This window comes from Mustela nigripes, chromosome 6 (genome assembly GCF_022355385.1).
Source record: "Mustela nigripes isolate SB6536 chromosome 6, MUSNIG.SB6536, whole genome shotgun sequence".
NCBI classification, from domain to species: Eukaryota; Metazoa; Chordata; class Mammalia; order Carnivora; family Mustelidae; genus Mustela; species Mustela nigripes.
Genome location: NC_081562.1, coordinates 137,180,747 through 137,200,844, shown reverse-complemented (window position 1 = coordinate 137,200,844; position 20,098 = coordinate 137,180,747). Strand labels below are relative to the sequence as shown.

At 35.5% G+C, this 20,098-nt stretch overlaps 1 protein-coding gene across 3 annotated transcripts in view; it reads right to left on the bottom strand.

Annotated features, from left to right (window-relative positions):
* UPF2 (UPF2 regulator of nonsense mediated mRNA decay) overlaps positions 1 to 20,098 on the bottom strand; it is a 109,273-nt gene that overhangs the window by 61,376 nt on the left and 27,799 nt on the right. For all 3 annotated transcript variants that reach the window (XM_059404330.1, XM_059404329.1, XM_059404331.1), the window contains exons 6-8: positions 13,850 to 13,999; positions 12,004 to 12,107; positions 7,413 to 7,498 (exon numbers count right to left, since the gene is read on the bottom strand). In XM_059404330.1, coding sequence (XP_059260313.1) covers positions 7,413 to 7,498; positions 12,004 to 12,107; positions 13,850 to 13,999 — 340 coding nt within the window. The remainder of the gene's footprint in view (positions 1 to 7,412; positions 7,499 to 12,003; positions 12,108 to 13,849; positions 14,000 to 20,098) is intronic.

Sequence of the window (20,098 nt, the reverse complement as noted above, 5' to 3'; positions counted from 1 at the left end):
TCAAACCATATTTAAAATCTCTTTTATCGTTCTCAGTGAGAAAACTTACTACTTACTAGAGAAATAAAAATTTAATGGCCTCAAACAAATCCCTATGAGTGTATCTGAAGCAACGGCAACAGCGCTACCTGAGTGCTCCACTTGCTTCCCTACATTTTCCAAATGTCATTGTTCTCATCTTAGGCTTTGGACTGAGTGAAAACGATGTGTAACTTTTTGTCCAAGGTACCCAGGAATCAGCTGAAGTCACACACTGTCCTTTCATGCCACGGCAATCCTGGAAGTAATGGCAACGATATAAGATGAAGTCTGTAGGGACGCCTGGGTGGCTCAATTGGTTGAGCAGCTGCCTTCAGCTCAGGTCATGATCCCAGGGTCCTGGGATCGAGTCCCACATCCGGCTCCTTGCTCGGCAGGGAGCCTGCTTCTCCCTCTGCCTCTGACTGCCATTATGTCTGCCTGTGCTCGCTCTCCCCCCCGCCCTCTCTCTGATAAATAAATAAAATCTTAAAAAAAAAAAAAAAAAGATGAAGTCTGTAAACTTCATTTTTCAGAGTAAATGCCAATGTTGCATAAGCTTTGAATGGAGCTACCAAAATCAATCCAGATTTGATGCAAGGTAAATTACAGCAGAAGCCACAAGTGAAAAGTGAACAGAGAGCTAATCCAAACAGGGAAATTTTTCAAAATCTATTTATTAATACTATTAATCACAATTTATTTAAAAAATACAGAGGGGTGCCTGGCTGGCTCAGATCACTCTTGGTCTCAGGGCCATGAGTTCAAGCCCCACACTGGGCATTTACAAAAATAAAAAGAAAGAAGAAGAAAAGGAAAAGTTCCTTAAAATGTATCAAATTTTACCAGAAAAATATTGCCACAAAAGATATTAAAATTCTGGCCATTTTGCTGTGATTTTAAAAATATGAAATGAGAAGGCACCTGGGTGCCTTAGTCATTGCGCATCTGCCTTCAGCTCAGGTCATGATCCCAGAGCCCTGGGATCGAGCCCCACATCAGGCTCACTGCTTCTCTCTTTCTCACTCCCCCTGCTTGTGTTCCCTCTCTCACTGTGTCTATCTTTGTTAAATAAATAAATAAAATCTTTTAAAAAAAACAATATGAAATGAGGGGCACCTGGGTGTTCAGTGGGTTGAGCCTTTGCCTTCGGCTCAGGTCATGATCTCAGGGTCCTGGGACCAAGCTCCACATCAGGCTCTCTGCTTGGTAGGGAGCCTGCTTCCCCTTCTCTCTGCCTCTCTGCCTCCTTGTGATCTCTCTATCAAATAAATAAATAAAATCTTTTAAAAATAATAAAAATACGAAATGAACCCAAAACAAGAAATGAGGAAGGGAGCACAGGGAAGAACATACTTTGAGAACACTAAGAGGCAGAAGATTAAAAGAAGACACTGAAAGAAGTGATTAGCAAGAATACGGTAGCTGGAAATAAGCAAAGGAGATTTTAGGAGTACCTAAGAAAGAAAACCAAAACAAGAGAACAGAACAATTATCTATTTATACTTAAAGATGAAAATCGGGAAAACTTCCCTGAAGTATTCAATATGAACACTGAAAGGGCATGGAGAATGATCAACAACACTGAGGAATCTCCATCTGTGATCTCCACTGGATTTACTAGAGAAAGAGTTTCGAGCAGCCACATGAATGACCAAGTCAATCACCCAGGAGAAAAAGAAAAAGACAGGCTGGCCTACAACTTCTCCACAGTAACACCAAATGTCTCATGACACTGGGGTTAATACCGATAAGGTATTTAAGGGATAAAGTATGAGCCATGAATCCTACTACTAGCTAAGCTGTCCTTCAAGAAATCAATCCACAGACACATCACTGAATGTACAAGACCTCAAGGGGTATTTTTTCACAAGAACTCTTCTTGAGAAAATTATTAGAAGATGAACTTCAGCAAACCAAGAGATAACTAAGAAAACCAGAGAAACAGGGCTGGCCGGGAACATGGAGTATTTTAAACTGTAGAACTAAGACAAAACAAAAGAGGGGGTTAGAGTGACAAATTAGGATGCGTTATCAACATGGAGACAAAACAGGGAGGGCAGACGGAAGAGAAGAGAAAAGGGGAAGTCTGGTAAGTTTGCTGCTTGCCTGCCTGGAGCACTGCGAGAGAATTAACACTGAAAGCTGACAAACCAAATGACTCAAGTCTGAGCACACTTAACACTGAAAGAGGAAAATGTCAAAGAAGGTAACATCACAGACCGACACCAGGTGGGTAAGGAAAGGAAGAACAAAGGAAGAGAACACAAGCTAATTTCATCATCACTGTGGCAGGAAAAACAAAGATTATCTAAATAACTGACCATGAAGTAAACCTACAATTATGAAGGGAACTACTAAAATAAAAATACAAACCTTCCTCAAATCAGAAAATACAAATACCCACATTTGTAAGGCAAATAAAACAATACAGATTACATAATGAAAGACTTTTTCAAAAGTAAAACCAAAAAGACAAATAATATAACAGAACTTGAACCAATCATATCTATCTTATCAAAAATTAAACAGGGTGCCCAGGTGGCTCAGTCGTTAAGCATCTGCCTTCAGATCAGATCATGATCCCAGGGTCCTGGATCGAGCCCCACGTTGGGCTCCCTGCTCAGCCAGGGGTCAGCTTATCCCTCTCCCTTCTCCCTTTGTTCCTCCCCTCCACCTCCACTTCCAGCTCATGATCTAATAAAAAAAAAAATGTAAATAGCCTAACTTAATGATAAGAAACATATTTTTCAGAAAATACGTCAAAGTAAAATTCAATTCTAGAATATATGAGAGACTCAACTAAAATAAAGTGATTCTGAAATACTGAATATAGAAGGTCAGTATAGAAGGTCAAAAGCGTATGAGAAAAAGAAATTAATACCAGATAAGGTAGTATCAGGCCAAAAAAGCATTAAGACAAAGAATGACACTTTATAGTGATAAAAGGCTCAGTCCACAGTGAGGTGTAAGTTTTATCTTCATACTAAATAACAACAGTAACATTCAAAAAGCTGAAATCATAGCAGTTATTAGGAAAACACCACACATTAACAGCAGTCTTTAATTCACCTTAGTCCAGAACCCCTGGGTAGAGAAAAAAAAAGTCAAGAAAATAAACAAACTTAATAAAAGTTAATTTAATACTGTAAACTTCCCTGACCAATACATTTAACTCTGTACTATAAAAACAAAGAACATAACCTTTTTTTAAAAAAAATGCTTGGTGGGGAGGGGCATCCCCCACTTGGGTGGCTTAGTCAATTAAGTGTCCAACTCTTGGTTTTGGCTCAGGTCATGATCTCATGGGTCATGAGATGAAGCCCAGCATTGGGTTCCCAGCTCAGTATGCAGCCTGCTTGAAGATTCTCCCCCTCTGTCCTGCCCCACCGTGCCCCCACATGCTCTCCCTCTAAAATAAATTTTAAAATCTTAAAAAAATAAATAAATCTTAAAAAAAAAATGCTTGTGGAATATTCACGAAGACTGACTATGTAATAGGCCATAAAGAAAATTTCAAAGACATCCAGAAAGTCTAGGCTGTATTTTTTAATTCATAATGTAGTAAAAATATGAATTATTAACCAAGTCAGACAAGAAAACAGAACAAAAAAAGTCCCACTATCTGGAAGTTTCAAACCTCTCAGATACCTCCTTAGGGAACAAAATGAAACTTAAAACTAAAATTGGAGAATTTCTAAAAAACAAAAATAGAAATCACCACATGTCAGAACTACAATACACAGCTAAGACCATTCTCAAGACAATATGTTAAATGCCAAAAAAGTAACAAAATGAATGAAGGAAAGCAAGAGAGAAGGAATTGGTAAAGATCAAAAGCCAAAAATAGTGAGTAAAAAAATAGTAAAACAGTAGAAAAAATTGTAATTTGGAAGCTGGTTTTTTGGTAGGAAAAACAAAAATGGATAAACCTCTAGCTGACATGCTTAAGAGGAGAAAAAAGAAAAGGGAAGTACAAACACAGCGTTGTCTGTAATGGCAGACTGGAATGTCCAAAATGGTTAAATATAGTACATCCATAATTAGAAACACTGCAGCTTTAAAAGAACAAGGGAAATCTTTATATATGGATATGAAAGCTCTCCAAGATGTATTATTAATGAAAATAGTAATGTTCAGAATGACAGGTACAGTAAGCTGCCCTTGTATAAAAAACAAGAAATAAAAGAATTTATAATTAAATTTTCTTGTACATGAAAAAGAAACTTAGAAGGATATATAAGAATCAAGACAGGGGTTTCCAAATGGAAAAGTGGAAACTGGGTAAAAGGAGACAAGGATGGAAAGGATACTTTTCAGCACAGTGTTGGATACTTCTGGGTTTTGAGCCTATAAATGCCTCACTTATTTTTAAAAATGATATTTTAGATTTGCATACGACCAACATTAATCCATGGAATATTTCAGCACTTACCAGAACTATACGTGTTGAAAATATAAAAAATGAAAAGATCCAAAACTCTCTTTTTTATTTTTTAAGTAATCTCTGCACCTAATGTGGAACTCAAACTTACAATCCAAGATCAAGGGTTGCACGCTCTACCACTGAGCCAGCCAGGTGCTGCAAGAACTCCCAAAACCTCCCTTTTTTCCCCCCTTCCACATCTTACCCTTTTATTTTTTATTATTTTTTTATTAACTTATAATGTATTATTTGTTTCAGGATTACAGATCTGTGGAATCATCAGTGTTACACAATTCACAGCACTCACCAAAGCACATACACTCCCCAATGGGTTATGGACACTGGGGTAGAACTCCCTTTTAAAAGAGCCTGTAGTTTATACAGATTGGTAAGGATACAGGTGGCAAAGCAATATTGGGAAATGTACCTGATTCTTCATACAAAGACGTTATATTTAAAGTGCTATAAGAGCATCTATATGTACATAATGGCAATGAAGATGGCTATTCAGAGAAGATAGCTCTTGGGCTAAGATTTAAAGGGTGAGCCAGAAATTTTCAGTGGAAAAAATAAAGATTATCCCATACAGATTAGAAGACATAGGCTTGGAAGCAGAAAGAGGGAAGGGTATTGAAGAAATCAGGATCAGGATTTTGCAAGAGAAGAGTGGACAGAATTCCTGTCTAAAGCTGAAAGGGGGCTAGATAAGATAAGGCATGAAATACCATTGTATGTAATTTTATCACCTTCTACCTGTCCGATATTACACTGAGTGCTGGAGATAAAGAAGTAAACATGGCCTCCTCCCTGCAGCTTATTTAGTCTAGAAGACAACATCCAGGTAAACAAGAAAGCAGTTTTTGCAACACTTTTCCCGTCTCTAGCTCTTTGCACACACTCAGCTGCCTCCACGAGAATGCTCTCTCTACACTCCCCTTCCCCAGCCATCCCTGCCTAGCTAATTCCTTTCTCAAGACTCACATTAAATGACCCTTGTTCCAGGCAGCCTTCTCAGACTACCCAGGCTAAATCAATCAGTTCCACTTGCTATATACTTCAAAGCATGCTGTTTTGATTCTTCTTGGTAACTGCACTTAGAAGTCTTTGTCTTTCTTCTTTTCTAAACTGTAAGCTCTGTGAATACAAGAGCCTAATCTGTCCTGTTAGTGTATCTCTAACACTAATCTAGCACAGAATATAGCAAACTCTTAATGAATTAGTTAATAAATAAATTTTAGAACATAATCTTTTCTGATCACTCAGGTATATTATTAAAAAAAACCCAAAGGACTGAATTTCAGGTATGTAAGACTACATATAGGTCTCTTCCTCATGGCTCTAGCATACTATACACTTGTCTCTTTACTTTTTCCCTCTCCTCTCAAACCATAAATTGTCACTTACTACTACCTTTAAGTCTACATTTCTAGCAGATTCCAAGTACATCTAATTTGCAGCTATTTAATGAGCTAAGCAGATAAAGTGAGTTATAAAGGATACAACTAGCAAAGACCAAATAATAATATGCAGTTTTTGAGGGCCTTCTTAGGGGGTGGGCCACCTGAGGAGGGGAAGAGTATGGTGGAAGAGGACAGAGTAGGGATGAAGGGAGACAGGATGCTCTTTTGTAAGCAAACTATTTAAACATCACTGCATGATTTCTTTTGTAAACAAAGACTTTTATTTTGCTAACTTTGGATTATTCTGTGTTATATTAAGTTCAAATAATTGTTAATACCTATTTCTTCATTCAAATAGAGTTGAAAGAAATCTGAAAATAAATTTCCACTTTATAAGAAGAGAACCACTTGAAAAAAATCAGTCCAAGATACTGAGGAAAAAGTATCTGAATTTTCATCAATGAGAGGCATACTCTTTTTCCCACTTACAAATACATGAAAGTGGGATGTGTCTCAGAATTAAGGGTTTAACAATAACAGCACTATTTTTTCTTAGTTTTACATAATGGTGCACTTCATAACTGATGGCACCTTAGATTTGATGAAATCAAATGCATATTATAAAAATATTCATGTACATGACTTTCTCAACTAGAGAATGCTTAATTATTATTATTAATACATTCCATCTCTCTTATCCCACTAAGATGAAAAATCAAATGCTCATAATAATGATGCTGGCAGGAGGCAAAAACCAGTATGAAAGAAAAAGAAGCAGCGACTTGGTTTCACTGAGAAACCTTCTATCAACAGATTATGGGCCTCTACCAACAAATGGACCTAATGAAAATCCCTCAGAGCCCTTACTTTCTAGGGAAGTATCTACATTAGCTATGTGGTATGTAATCATCATAACAGTGAACAAAATTACTTAATTACTCACTGTTGAATAAACAGAAAAACATCTCCTCCGTTCGTAAGGTCAATAGACTGAGTGGTCCTCCATATTTCAGGATCATTAAGTTAGTGTAATTTACAGCATTATTATTCTCTAAAAGCATTATGCAACTAATATGCTGCTTGAATAACTAGCAACATAATCATGAATATAACTTCCAATTCTAAACTATCATAATTACAAAAACATGGAACTTTTCATTTAAATACAACTGCAAAAATTAGAAACACTAAATTAGTCTGATCCTTATACAAAATAAAAACTCTCCAAAAAACTTATATACCTTTTGTTATTTTTTTCTTCGCAGAGGCAAAAACGTAAACCAACTGCTTCTAGAAATGATTAAGTTATTACTACTCTTAGGTTGCTATTATTCTCAAACATTTTCTCTTCAATAATAGATTAGCATTAGAAAAAATATTTCCACTAAAACTAATGAACAAAAGAACAGAAATCAACAAGAAAAAAGTTCCAGAAAATATGCTAAAAATAATAATGTCTGCTGACAAGAGATGTTTTTAAAGAGAGAGCTGAGTGAAAACATTTATCTTACAATCATCACTACAGCATAAAAACACTAACAAATTGCTTTTTGGTTTTTAGTACCTACCTTTGTCTGGGAACTATAAAGAGTGCCCGTACCAACTTCTTCCTATTCGCTTTTGTATTCATGTTCATGCAAAAATCCATTGCTGCCTAAAGGAGAAAAAAGCAAATTTTTTTTCTAAAAAAAAAAAAAAAATTTTTTTTTTTCAATTTAGCTAATGAAAGCAGAAACCATGCATGCTACAAAGGACTTCTACTTGCTCCTAAGCATTTCAAAATACTTTTAGAACACTAGATTTGTAAGCATATGCCAAACTAAAAGATCACTGAAGTTTAAAGTCTTCTCTCTTTTTAGATCTCAAAATACATGTCTCATAAACTTTTTAGTTGCAACCTAGCGTTACAAACAGAAACCAAGTGAGTGGACTGAAGACCTGCCACAAATTGTTTGGCAAATATTTATATGAAATGGCAATTAATGCCTCTGAGCTCACTGATGTCAAGTAAATCACCATTAATACTGGAAAAATATTCTGACAGAATTAGAAAGTAGCAAGAAAAGTTACCAAAAACCAAGAAAATTATTGCCACTAATCAGGATAATCAAAAATGAACAGAGATAAACTAGAAATGAGAGAAAGGTATATATTATTCTCAGGAACATGTAAAAATAAGTGCCTAAGCATTGACTAAGAAGTTTTAGTTTAGCGTCAACAGTCAGATTCAACAATTTAAAGAAAAAACATCACAGGATTACAAAAAATACCCACACCTGTTATCTGGTGCAGCAATCTACCATTCCATACAGCAAGAACAAAGAAGTGTTCAGTATTTCATCACTATGTCTGACAATTAAGCATAAAAGAAAAGCTGAGAGAGGTATGTGTTCTAGGAAGCCAGAGGAAAGCAAAAATATGAGTAATTGGTATTTTTAAAACATAGGCATATATATTTTAAAATGTTAAAGATTTTCAGTATATTTGGTTTAAGAAAAATAAGGAAGTCACACTTCTAAAAGGAATAAACTACCTTTAAATATACTTCTGAGGATTTCAAATATTGTCCTTCCATAGGTTCACATGTAATATAATGATTATTTTATCAATAATCCCAATCCTTAGTTTCTTGATTATCAGATGCACATAAAGGATCCACAAGTTCCAGATCTATTAAGGATTTCTACTCTTCACTATTGACAGAACACACTGAAATATCTCCCATTTGGTTAAATCTTTTGAGGAAATAGCACAACTAACACTGATTAGATTCAAACCTGGGACACTAACTCACATTCCCAGTATTCACCAAGATCAAAACTGTACATCAAAATTAGTCAAGACAGAAAAATCAATTTAGAATTTTCTTCTACTTGTAAAGAGAGTATAATCAACGTTATTAAAGCTTACATTTTATAACATTAAAGCTTCTCATAGCAAATAAAATAACAAAGAGAAAGGAGAAAATACAATAAATTTCCTACAATCAATTCACCCATTTGCAACACTGAAAAATTCTGGACCTAATAAATAGAAACCCCAAAGTCATGTACTCAGAAAATAAAACAGGTTAACACTGGAAAAGTTCGCATACAGACACAAACTCTCAAATCAATATTTTTGAAAATATTAAGAAACATTTTAAAAGGCCAATAATGGCTTATGTTTCACTACAAATTTGAAAACACGAAACATAAAATATATCTCAGTGATTACTTTAGAACACTGTCCTTTAAAATACGTAAATATTTTGCATATTCTACCTTAATAAATTTTAGAAAGACAGAAAAAGCAATAATCACTTCACCTAGCACAATAATCAAAGGCCAGTTAGGTGGAGAAAAAAAACCTACAATATTCAAAACTCTCCACAGATCAGGAGTCCTTAAAGCATTCCAACGCCTAACACACAGTAGGGGTTCTACTACTCTAAGTATACAGAATAAATAAAAGACAAGATGAGTATAAAATTGTTAGAATTATTAAATTTCAGAAAATTAAAAAGAGAAAAGTTTCATATGCATATTATTCTTAGATTTAACCAGTCCTGTCCTTTTGGGAGAAACGGAAGCAAAGAGTCTCTCTCTAGTGGCATATACCTGCCTGAGGAACAACTGCTGACTGGCAACTCAATAAGCAGTACTCTGAAAACTTGTTTCAAAACATTTTGGGTCAATGGAAGTTCAATAATCATTTCTTATTTTATTAAGTAAAAATAAATTCTTATGATCATCAAATGTATGTAGAAATAAACATTAATAAAAAATAATAAACAAACATCACCATGAATGACATTACTCACAGAAGTTACCCAAATCTCCACTCTGGTTTCTATAGTGTTACATAATTACTGAATTCAAAGAATTCTTGGATTTTTCTGTTTCCCAGGTACTTTTCTTTTTAAGCCACTTGGACATCTGTGAGTGTATATGGAGGAAAATTCCTTTCATGAGGACGCTAACTCCCCAGAGGAAAAATCCCCAGAGGAACAAACTGGGGTCCAATAGGGAGGAGTGGCCCACGTGACCCTCAGAGAGCTAACTCAGAATTTACTATACAGTCATTACTGGCAATAACTCTTAATACTGAGCAGGGCGCTAGAGGATAACTTCCAATGAACACGCATTACAATAATGCTACTATATACAAAACTGGTGAGTTCCTTCTCACCTTCAAGTTTCATGATACAACTCAAAATGGGGTATGGGGATGAAGCAGGAGTGTCAAGGTATCTCTCTATCATCCTCTGTTTATGTCACATGAATAAATATATGAAAATTTGGCAGAGAAAATATTCATTCATATTTCAAACTTGCTAATAAGTTTTTGAAAACTGTACAATGACCTAATCACTCCAAGAAGCCAATTTGGAAACAGTTTCAAGCCTACTTGATTATATGAATAGTTAGTGAAATACATCTAAAATTATTCGAAGGAGGACTAAACGAGTTCAAAGCTGAAAAATAACTTAACTTCTGTAGTTCTCCACAGGAGACTGTCAGACCATTATGGGGAAAAAATGATTATATTATACTTTGACCAAAAAAAAAAAAAAAAAATGGCTTAAAGCAAGTTTTCAAACTTTGGGTCTTGAAAGCCCTTTACCTGAAAGAACTTTGTTTATGGGTTACATTTGTCATCATTTACTGTATTAGAAATTAAAATTGAGAGACTTTTAAAATATCATTTCACTCAAAAATACCAATAAATCTATTAGTTGTTACTTGTTTTTGGAAATAACTATATACTTTTCAAGATGAAAATAATTTAGTGCCAAAAGTGGTACCTTTTTAGATAACAGCTATATTTTTGTATCTACTTATACATTCAGTCTGTCATGATGTGTTTTTTTTTTTTTAGGATGAAGTAAATAAAGAAAATCCAACTTCACATACATACATAGCTAGAAAAGGGAGGTGTACTTTAGTATACTTTCCAATAATTGTAGATATTCTCTGATACTACCCCAAAACTTGACAAGTGGTAGTTTCCTAACGGTTAGTTGCAATGTGGAACCAAAACCATATAAATCAATTTTTCATGCTACATTAAAATCCACTGGTCTAACTTGTATTTTTGAGTGAAACTTTAAAAGCCAAGCAAGATTCTGTGAACACGGTCTCATGGTCACTTAGAACAATGGTTCACTGAGTGATGCAGATCTTCCATAGACATAATTTTATATATATAAAATTACATTATTTAATATAATTGCCAATCTCATCAGGAAAGTCTCATCAATGAATCTCTTCAGAAAACAATTGGGAAGGTATCAAGCTTGTCATGGTAGACCTAAGTATCCCAAAATTCTAACTTTTGTTTAGAATTTTCCTTCATTGGTAATAAATACTTTGTTGCTGTCCTTGAAGTGACAGGATCACCTTGTTCATGTTGGAAAACTGTCTGCCAAACACCCAAGTCTGAGTAAACAGTCTGTCCATCACTTCTTTCAAGTAAAAATGGTATTCTATGAAAAAAGCAACTAGTTCAACTCGAAACTCAATCACACAACTATTTTCCCAAGAAAACCTTGAGAAAGCAGAAGTGCCTTATATGAAGTCCCATTTTTTTTCAGATTAAAAGGATGTGCATTCAAAGATCGAAATGAAATAAAATCATAAATTTTTACAGTCATCAAGGAGAGTCTTAAGTGAAAGTAGCACTCTATTTTTAATTGCAAATCATGGCAGCAAAGAATACAAAGGCTACTAGCACAGTTTTCACCCACTCATGCTAAATTGCCAGTTGCTTTTTCAAATGTCAAAAACAATGAAAAGGCAAGGCTAGTGGTGGGGGGGACCCTAGTTTTGGTATGAAAAGAGTTTTAACTTTACAAACCTCATGAAAGCACCTCAGAAGACTCCAGAAACTGACAAAGCATACTTTAAGAATTTCGGGTCTAAAACCATATTTTTCAAACTGTGGGGTCCCTAGATGAAGGGGAGAAGCATGAAGCCAATTCTAGACACAGTTTCACACTAAGAGACAACATCTACAAATTAGATCCAATTTTCTATGTTTATCTTGGATTCCCAAGAGTCCACTTGAAAACATAGTTCATTCTATGGCAAAAACTGTCCAAAACGCACAGGTGTTCCTAATTAGAGCTATCCCACAAGGTCTATGAGCTTGCATAAAGTTAAACCATGACAATTATACCTTGTCTATCAGATCTCGGTTGACACAGTTGGGCAACTGCTGGAGGAAAGCATCTACTATGAGCTTGAGATGAGATCCAGTGCTGGCTTCTTCATCCTCTTGTTCTAATATAAAATTATTTTTTAAATAGGTTAAAAAAATACAAAGAGACAATACAGACAAGAATAGAAACATTCAATTTTAAGTTATTTGGCAAATAGATAATCTGGAGTTTTTTGAAAAAATGGAAGCCTTTTTATGAAAACATTTTTATGAAAAATGGAAGCTATTACCCTAATATTTGGGTATTATCTAGAATCAGAACCTAAAGATTTCAGGTAGGCTTTCAGGTATCAAATATGAAAAGGCAAATTTTTGCATTAGACATAAAAACTCAAACATAAATTGCATATAGTTCTATAGTAAATTTGTTATTTTTATCTGCTGAGCATCCCACCCCCATGTCTTCAAGTAATAACAGCCCTCCCATCACTTGTTTGCCTTTGAAGGCAACCCATGGGATTCTGATAGGGAAGAGCACAGCCACAGCACAGCATATTGCCTTCCTCTTAGCCACAGGCAACCACTAGCCAAATCCTTCCATGACACTTGTGTATAGATACTGAGAGAGACTCTCTTGTCCTTTGATGTTAATAGCTGATAGGACCTGGGCCTAGGGCAGCTTCCAACCATGCCCACCCTCCCTTCATGACATGGAGAAAAGAAAATCTGCAGTAGGGATGCCTGGGTGGCTCAGTCGGTTAACCGGCTGCCTTTGGTTCAGGTCATGATCCCAGCGTCCTGGGATCGAGTACATCGGGCACCTTACTCCGCAGGGAGCCTGCTTCTCCCTCTGCCTCTGCCTGCCTGTACTCTATCTCTCTGTTAAATAAATAAATAAATAAATAAAGTCTTAAAAAAAAAAATCTGCAGTAGGAAACAATGAAGACAATAGAGAAGTAAGCAATACCGACAAAAGGTATCCTTCTAATAAAAAAAATCCCAGCTAATAAATGGATAAAGATGTGGTACATATATATGTGTGTATATATATATTAAATATTGCTAATAGCCATAAAAAGAATGAGATATTGCCATTTGCAACAAAATGGATGGACCTAAAGAGTATAATGCTAAGTGAAGTAAGTCAGAGAAAAACAAATAATGTAGGATTTCACTCATATGTGGAATTTAAGAAACAGAACAAGCAAACAAAGAAAAAAGAGACAAACATAAAAGACTCTCAAATACAGAGAATTGGTGGTTGTCAAAGGGGAGGCAGTTGGGCAGGCAGATAAAATAGATAAGGGGGATCAGGAGGAGACATCATGATGAGCACCGATAATGTACAGAATCACTGAATCATCATATTGTACACCTGTCCCTAATATAACATACTGTATGTTAACTGAACTTCAATAAAAAGTCCTAACTAATTAAAAAAAAAACTAATAGGAAGTATTTAGGGAGTAATTAACAAAAAACTTTTTTTTTACTAAATATAAAATATTACTCAATTATAAAAACAAAATTATAACAAACTGATCTACTAATTGTCTTTTTATCTCTCAACCATTTTAGAAAAACTTTCAAATACTTTTATGTTAAGACTGTAAAGATCATACCATAAATTAAATTCAGGACAAACTTAGATGCAGAAGAAATATCTATTAAGATATTGAGAATTTGGATGATCATTAAAGCATGTATTCACATTACATGGGACATATTATGTTTCTATTCCAAATCAAATTCCAAAAAAGTGATGGCCTGGAAAGAATAGGAAAATAGAGAACTAAAGAGTCAAGCAGGAGCTCTGTGTATAAAAATTAATCAAGAATTAAATTGTTAGCAAAATAAAACTTACCTTGCTCATCAAGAAGTTTCTTTGTGAGATCCTCAGCTTCATCTCCACCCTCTAACTCCAAGGTGTCATCATTAATTTCTAGATTCTCCAACTCGAGTTCCAAATCATCAGGATTTGATACTTCCTTATTATCTTTAGGTTCTTTTGTCTCTATTTGAAAACAAAGAATCAGTTATCTCTGAATTAAGTCATATTGAAATCCTAGTCTTACTTTTGTGTTTGAAATTTTTCATAAATGAAAAAAACAAAAAGCCTGAGTTCAAGACTTTATGCTTTAAAGAGTAGTAGACTTGGGGTGTCCACTGAAATTATATTTCTCAGCCTCATCTTCTCTTAAGAGTCTCTAATCTCATAATTTCTGCAGTAAAAGTAGAAATGTTTTACTGATACACGATCCCATCCCATATTTGGAAGAATCAAAACTCTAATATGGATTGGTTCTGCTACCTCTATTGGAGACAGTTTTCTTATTCGTTTACCCTTCCATTCAACTAACACTTAAATTCTTACATGCTAACTACTGTTCTAAACAACAAGGATACCACTTCGCACGAGATAAAAACCCCTGCCCATATGGAGCATATACTCATTTCCCAGTATTCTCTGACGTCTGGCTATCAAAAAAACCAACATTTACTACCAGCTACTATGTATTCAAAACTATGCTAAACTGAACATTCACAAAAAGCATAAATGTGACTCTTGCTCTCAAGAAATGTATAACCTATCCAAGGAAATTAAATTAATATACACAAGTGAGTCAGAGGAATATGGTGAAGAAAGGATTACAAGCAGAAAACATGACGAGGGAAGGCCATGAAGTAAAAGGACTATCCTGCTGCAGATGCTAAAAAGGCGAAAAAAGTAAGGGTAATATGGTATCAGATATTGGAGGAAGACCTACACCAAACTGTGCAGCATCCAAGAGACAAGGTTAACAAGTATACATTATCTTCCAAATAAATGTAAAGCCATTAAAAAGACAGGAGAGTCAAATTAATTTTTAGAATGTACAGAAGGCAGCAAGAGCAAATCCAGGGCAGCCAGGGAGGAAGAATCACACAGTGGCCCAGGTTAAAAGACGACAGCTCCTTAGATTAGAATAGAAGCAGTAAGAACAAAACCAATCTCAGATACACATAAAAGGTTGAAATAAGCAGACTTGATTACTACAGTGACTGCCCCTTCCTCTTCTATCGGACCCTGAAAAACACTGACATTTAAAAGGTCCAATGAAAGTGGAAACTGAAGGTAAGTAGAGAAGACAAGAAGGTTTAGTGCCACAGAAGCCATGGAATGGAAATGCTCCACAAAGGAAATTGTAAACTGTGTTGAATGGTTTGAGAGATCAAATGAGAGAGACTGGAACCTGCCCATGAGATACAGCAACATGAAATTGACTGGTAATTTTGGCAAAAAACAGTTTCAGCATAGAGGTGAGGCTAGAGCCAGACTGAAGTAGACCAATGAGGAAGTAAGACAGTGAACAATCTGCGTGTTTCAAAAAGACTACATAAAAAAGAGACAGGATAGTAGCCAACAAAGGATAGGAGGCCCAGGAGGCTTCAGAGTATTCACAATTTGCTTTGATCTGTTTTGTTTTTTAAAGATGAGAATATGTTTGAATACTGAGATTAAGGATCCAGTAGAGAGAGGGAAAGAGAGACAGAGAATTCGGTATCAAAGAGATAAAAAGGGATAATGGACTGCAACAGGGTTCAGGACAAAGAAGGAAACAAGATTCAGAGCAAGAAGATGACCTGGCCTTATACAGAAGTTGTAGAATTTCACCTTATCACCCAGGGAAGAAACATTGTATAAGCCCTAAGACCGGCAGATTTATAAATTAGAAGGGGTACACTATTGAGGGAATTATATCTGAAGGCCTCCATCTTCTCTATGAAGTACTATATTGCACATCATCTTCTGCTAAGGAGGGAAGCAGAACGAAAACTGGAGAGAGAATGAAAATGTGTTACGGAGTATGGGAGAGGGAACTAAGGACAGAGATGCTGTCAAATTTCCATGCAGTGTTGAGAACCTAGTTGAGATTGGTGTCCATGAATTTATCAAGTTATCAAGCTATCTAAATGATCATCTCTAAGAGAACTCAACAGTTTGGATACAGAAATCAATATATGGCGGATGACAGAGTTCATCCAGGGCTGAACTTGACAGGCATGTATGAATGAAAGACAGAAGAAGAAAGAATGTGTAAAAGAAATATTAAAGATGTATAGCAGCATGCAATCTAGAAAAGAAGGTAAGCGAAGGCAGGTGAAAACTATTGGAAGGCCAAAAAAAATAAATAAATAAATGCAAATTTAAAATTTTTTAAAAACTGAGGAAGCCAAGCAAGGGACTAGATGTCTCAAAAGAGGCAGAAGAGGGGCAGTGAGTGTACCTGAGAAGGTAAGGTATAAGGACACAGAGGTATTTAAGTTAGTGGTTTGAGGTAATTTCAGGGTTGGTGCAGATTGGAAGATTAATTTCTATCATACTGGTAAGAATGAAAGGTAAAGTTCAAACCAGTTACTAGTAGAAACTGTCCTATAATTTTTTATCCACAGAATACCTCTACCAAATAAAATAGCATTTTCTTTCTTTTAATAAGTTGAACTGCTTAGTCAGTTACAAATTTGGTTTATTCATTCTTGGGTATATTTCCGTACATAAGACCATACCCCCCTTCTCCTTTCATAATACTGTTCACAGGATTGATCTCTTATATTACTAAAACAGAGACTTGCTGGTCCACACCATATTTCTAATTTATCCTATATCACTGACAGTAACATTTTAACAGAAAGTAACAAAACAGTAACAAAAAGCTGTGTATCAATCACATCTATGCATCTATGTTATTTAAACTTCAAATAAATGATACTCATGGTCTGTAGTGAGATAGTTCAAATGAATTTCTCACTACCCTCCAAATTTATTATACCTTCTAAAAAGGCAGAATGAATTATTTGATCCTTATTTCCTCTCCAAATATACTAGATAATTTCCAGCTGCTGTGTCTTGTTTTTTTTTTTTTTTCATGCCATTCTCTCTACTTGGAAGGTCCACCCCAGTATCTCTTGTCAAAATTCAAGTTAAGCTTCAAAAAGTCTGTCACAAAGGTCCATTTCTGCCACAGAGTTTTATCTGATCTCCAACCATGCATGGTTACTGACACCACGCATTTGTTTGTTTGTTTTTGTTTTTTAAAGATTTGAGAGAGTGCATGGTATATGGGGGGGGAGACAAGGGAGAGGAACAGAGAGAATCCCAAGCTGACTCCACTTGAGCAAGGACCTGCATGCTCAGGGCTCAATCTCACAACCCTGAGATCATGACCTGAAATCAAGAGTCAGAAGCTTAACTGACTTAGCCACCCAGGTGCCCCCAGCCCCACTGCCTCAACTGCCACAGTTCTTGTACTTTTCCTATGGCCCCACTCCTAGTTTCCTTCATATTCTAATTCTTTGAGACCCAGGCTGCTCCCCACTAATGTGACTGTAAGTCAACAGGCTTGCTCATATTTGTCTTGTCCATGTCCCTCAGTTCATTATCTCACAAGAGAGGTTGATACCCTAATCCCACTACCTCAAAGAAAAACAAATATTAGAACCCTTCAAGTAAGTCAAACTTGAACGATGCTATGAAAAACCTATCATGGCAGAAAGAAACACTGAGGTAACTAATGTTTTAGAAACTACTCTTCAGGGCTTCAGTTGTACATATATGAGGAAATGCCTTCTGAGAAACTTTAACTGACAAAACTGAGCAGTAGTTACCTAAAATGAGCATTTTATGTATTTTTTTCCTTATACTTTCTGATACATTTCAAATATTTCAACATTACTTTCATAAAATATAAAGTAAAATTTATCTTAAGGTAAGAACATCTTTGAGATTAACCAAGAGGTTTTTATATTTTTATGGTACCACAATATAGTCCCACATATTTTTATGGTTCCACTATCCTATGGCATTCTTACCATAGGATGACCTCCACTATCGTGTACACAAAAATAGCCTAATTTTTGGAATACTACTCTGCCATCAAAAAATAAAAAGATCTTGTCATTTGCAACAACATAGATGGAAGTAGAGGGTGTTAGGCTAAAGCGAAATAAGTCAATCAGAGAGAGACAACTATCAAATGATCTCATTGACTGTGGAATTTAAGAAACAAAACAGGGGATCATAGGGGAAGAGAAGAAAAAAAATAAAAGATGAAATCAGAGCGGGAGACAAACCACAAGAGACTCTTACACATAGGAAACACTAAGGGTTGGGGAAGGAAGTGGGGTGGAGGGTGGGGTAACTGGGGGATGGACATTAAAGAGGACATGTAATATACTGAGCACCAGGTATTATGTAAGACTGATGCATTGCTGACCTCTACCTCTGAAACCATTAATACATTATGTTAACTAAATTTAAATAAAAATAAAACTTTAAAAAATAGCCTGTTTTTCATTTCACATTCAGTATACTTTAGAACTTAGATTCTAAGGAAGAATGTCATAAAACGAAATTGTTTTATTACTCTTCTTTCAATTAATATGTAGCACGACTCTATTCCCCATTTCAAATATGTTATATATGAAAAAGGAAAACAAAACTGATCCTTTAAAAAAAAGCTTTCAGTTAAAAACTTTAGGTGTTTATACGTTACCTGTAACACATCCACCACTGTGGTTGGGATATTGACAGTGGGGGATGCTGTGTGTGTGTGGAGGGACGGGGGATATGGGAACTGTATACTTTCAGCTTAATTTTGCTGTGAACCTAAAGCTTTAGCTCTAAAAAATGAAGTCTAATATTTTTTTTTTAAGATTTATTTTATTTATTTATTTGACAGAGATCACAAGTCGGCGAGAGGCAGGCAGAGAGAGAGGAGGAAGCAGGCTCCCTGCAGAGCAGAGAGCCCGATGTGGGGCTCAATCCCAGAATCCTGGGATCATGACCTGAGCTGAAGGCAGCGGCTTAATCCACTGAGCCACCCAGGCACCCCAAAAATGAAGTCTAATATTAAAAAAAAAAGTTTTTGTGTGTCAAAGGACATTATCAAGAAAGTAAAAAGACAATCTTTGGAGTGGGAAAAACATCTGCAAATATGATAAGGGTCTAATATCCAGAATATTTTAAAAATTCTTACAATAATAAGATGACTTAGTTAAAAAATAGACAAAGGACTTAAAAAGAGATATGCAAATGGTCACCAACCACATGAAAACATATGCAACATCACTAGTCATTAGGAAAACATAATCAAAACTACAATACCAACTTTACACCCACTAGGACAGCTGTAGGAAAAAGAAAATCATAAAACAACAAGGGTTGGTAAGGATATAGAGAAATGTAGGAATGTTAACATGGTCCAGCCACTGTAAAACAGTTTGAGAGTTTAAAAGTTAAACATAGAAGTTTGTATTTCTTAATCCCCTTCACCTATTTCATCCATCCTTCTGCATCCCTCCCCTCTGGCAACCGCCAGTTTGTTGGGTGTATTAATAGATATGTTTCTGGGTTTTTTTCTTTTTCTTTTCATTTGTTTTTCAGATTCCACATATAAGTGAAATCATATGGTATTTGTCTTTGTCAGAATTATTTTACTTAGCATAATATTCTCTAGGTCGATCTAACAACATCCAAGTTGTTGCAAATAGTAAGATCTTATTCTATTTTTTTTTTAAGATTTTATATATTTATGAGTGAGCGAGAAAAGACAAGTTGGGGGCGGGGCAAGGGAGTGGGACAGGCAGGGGCAAAGGGAGAAGCAGACCCTACTGCTGAGCAGGGAATCCAGATGCAGGGCTCCATCCCAGGACCTTGAGGTCATGACCTGAGAGGAAGGCAAACACTTAACTGACTGAGTTACCAAATGCCTAAGGTTTAATTCTTTCTTATGACTAACATTTCATTTTATATATATATGCCATATCCTCTTATCCATTCACATCTATCAACAGGCACTTAGTTTGCTTCTACATTCTGACTACTGTAAATGGTGCTGCAATAAACATAGGGGTGCATATATCCTTTCAAATTACTGTTTCTGTTCTCCCAAATACCCAATAGTGGGATTAGTGGATTGTATGATATTTCTCCTTTTAATTTTTTGAGGAAATTCCATACTGTTTTCTATTTGTAGTACCAATTTATGTTCCCACCAATAATAATGAAGATCCCTTTTTCTCCACATTCTCACCAACACCTCTGATTTTTTGTCTTTTTTGATACTAGTGATTC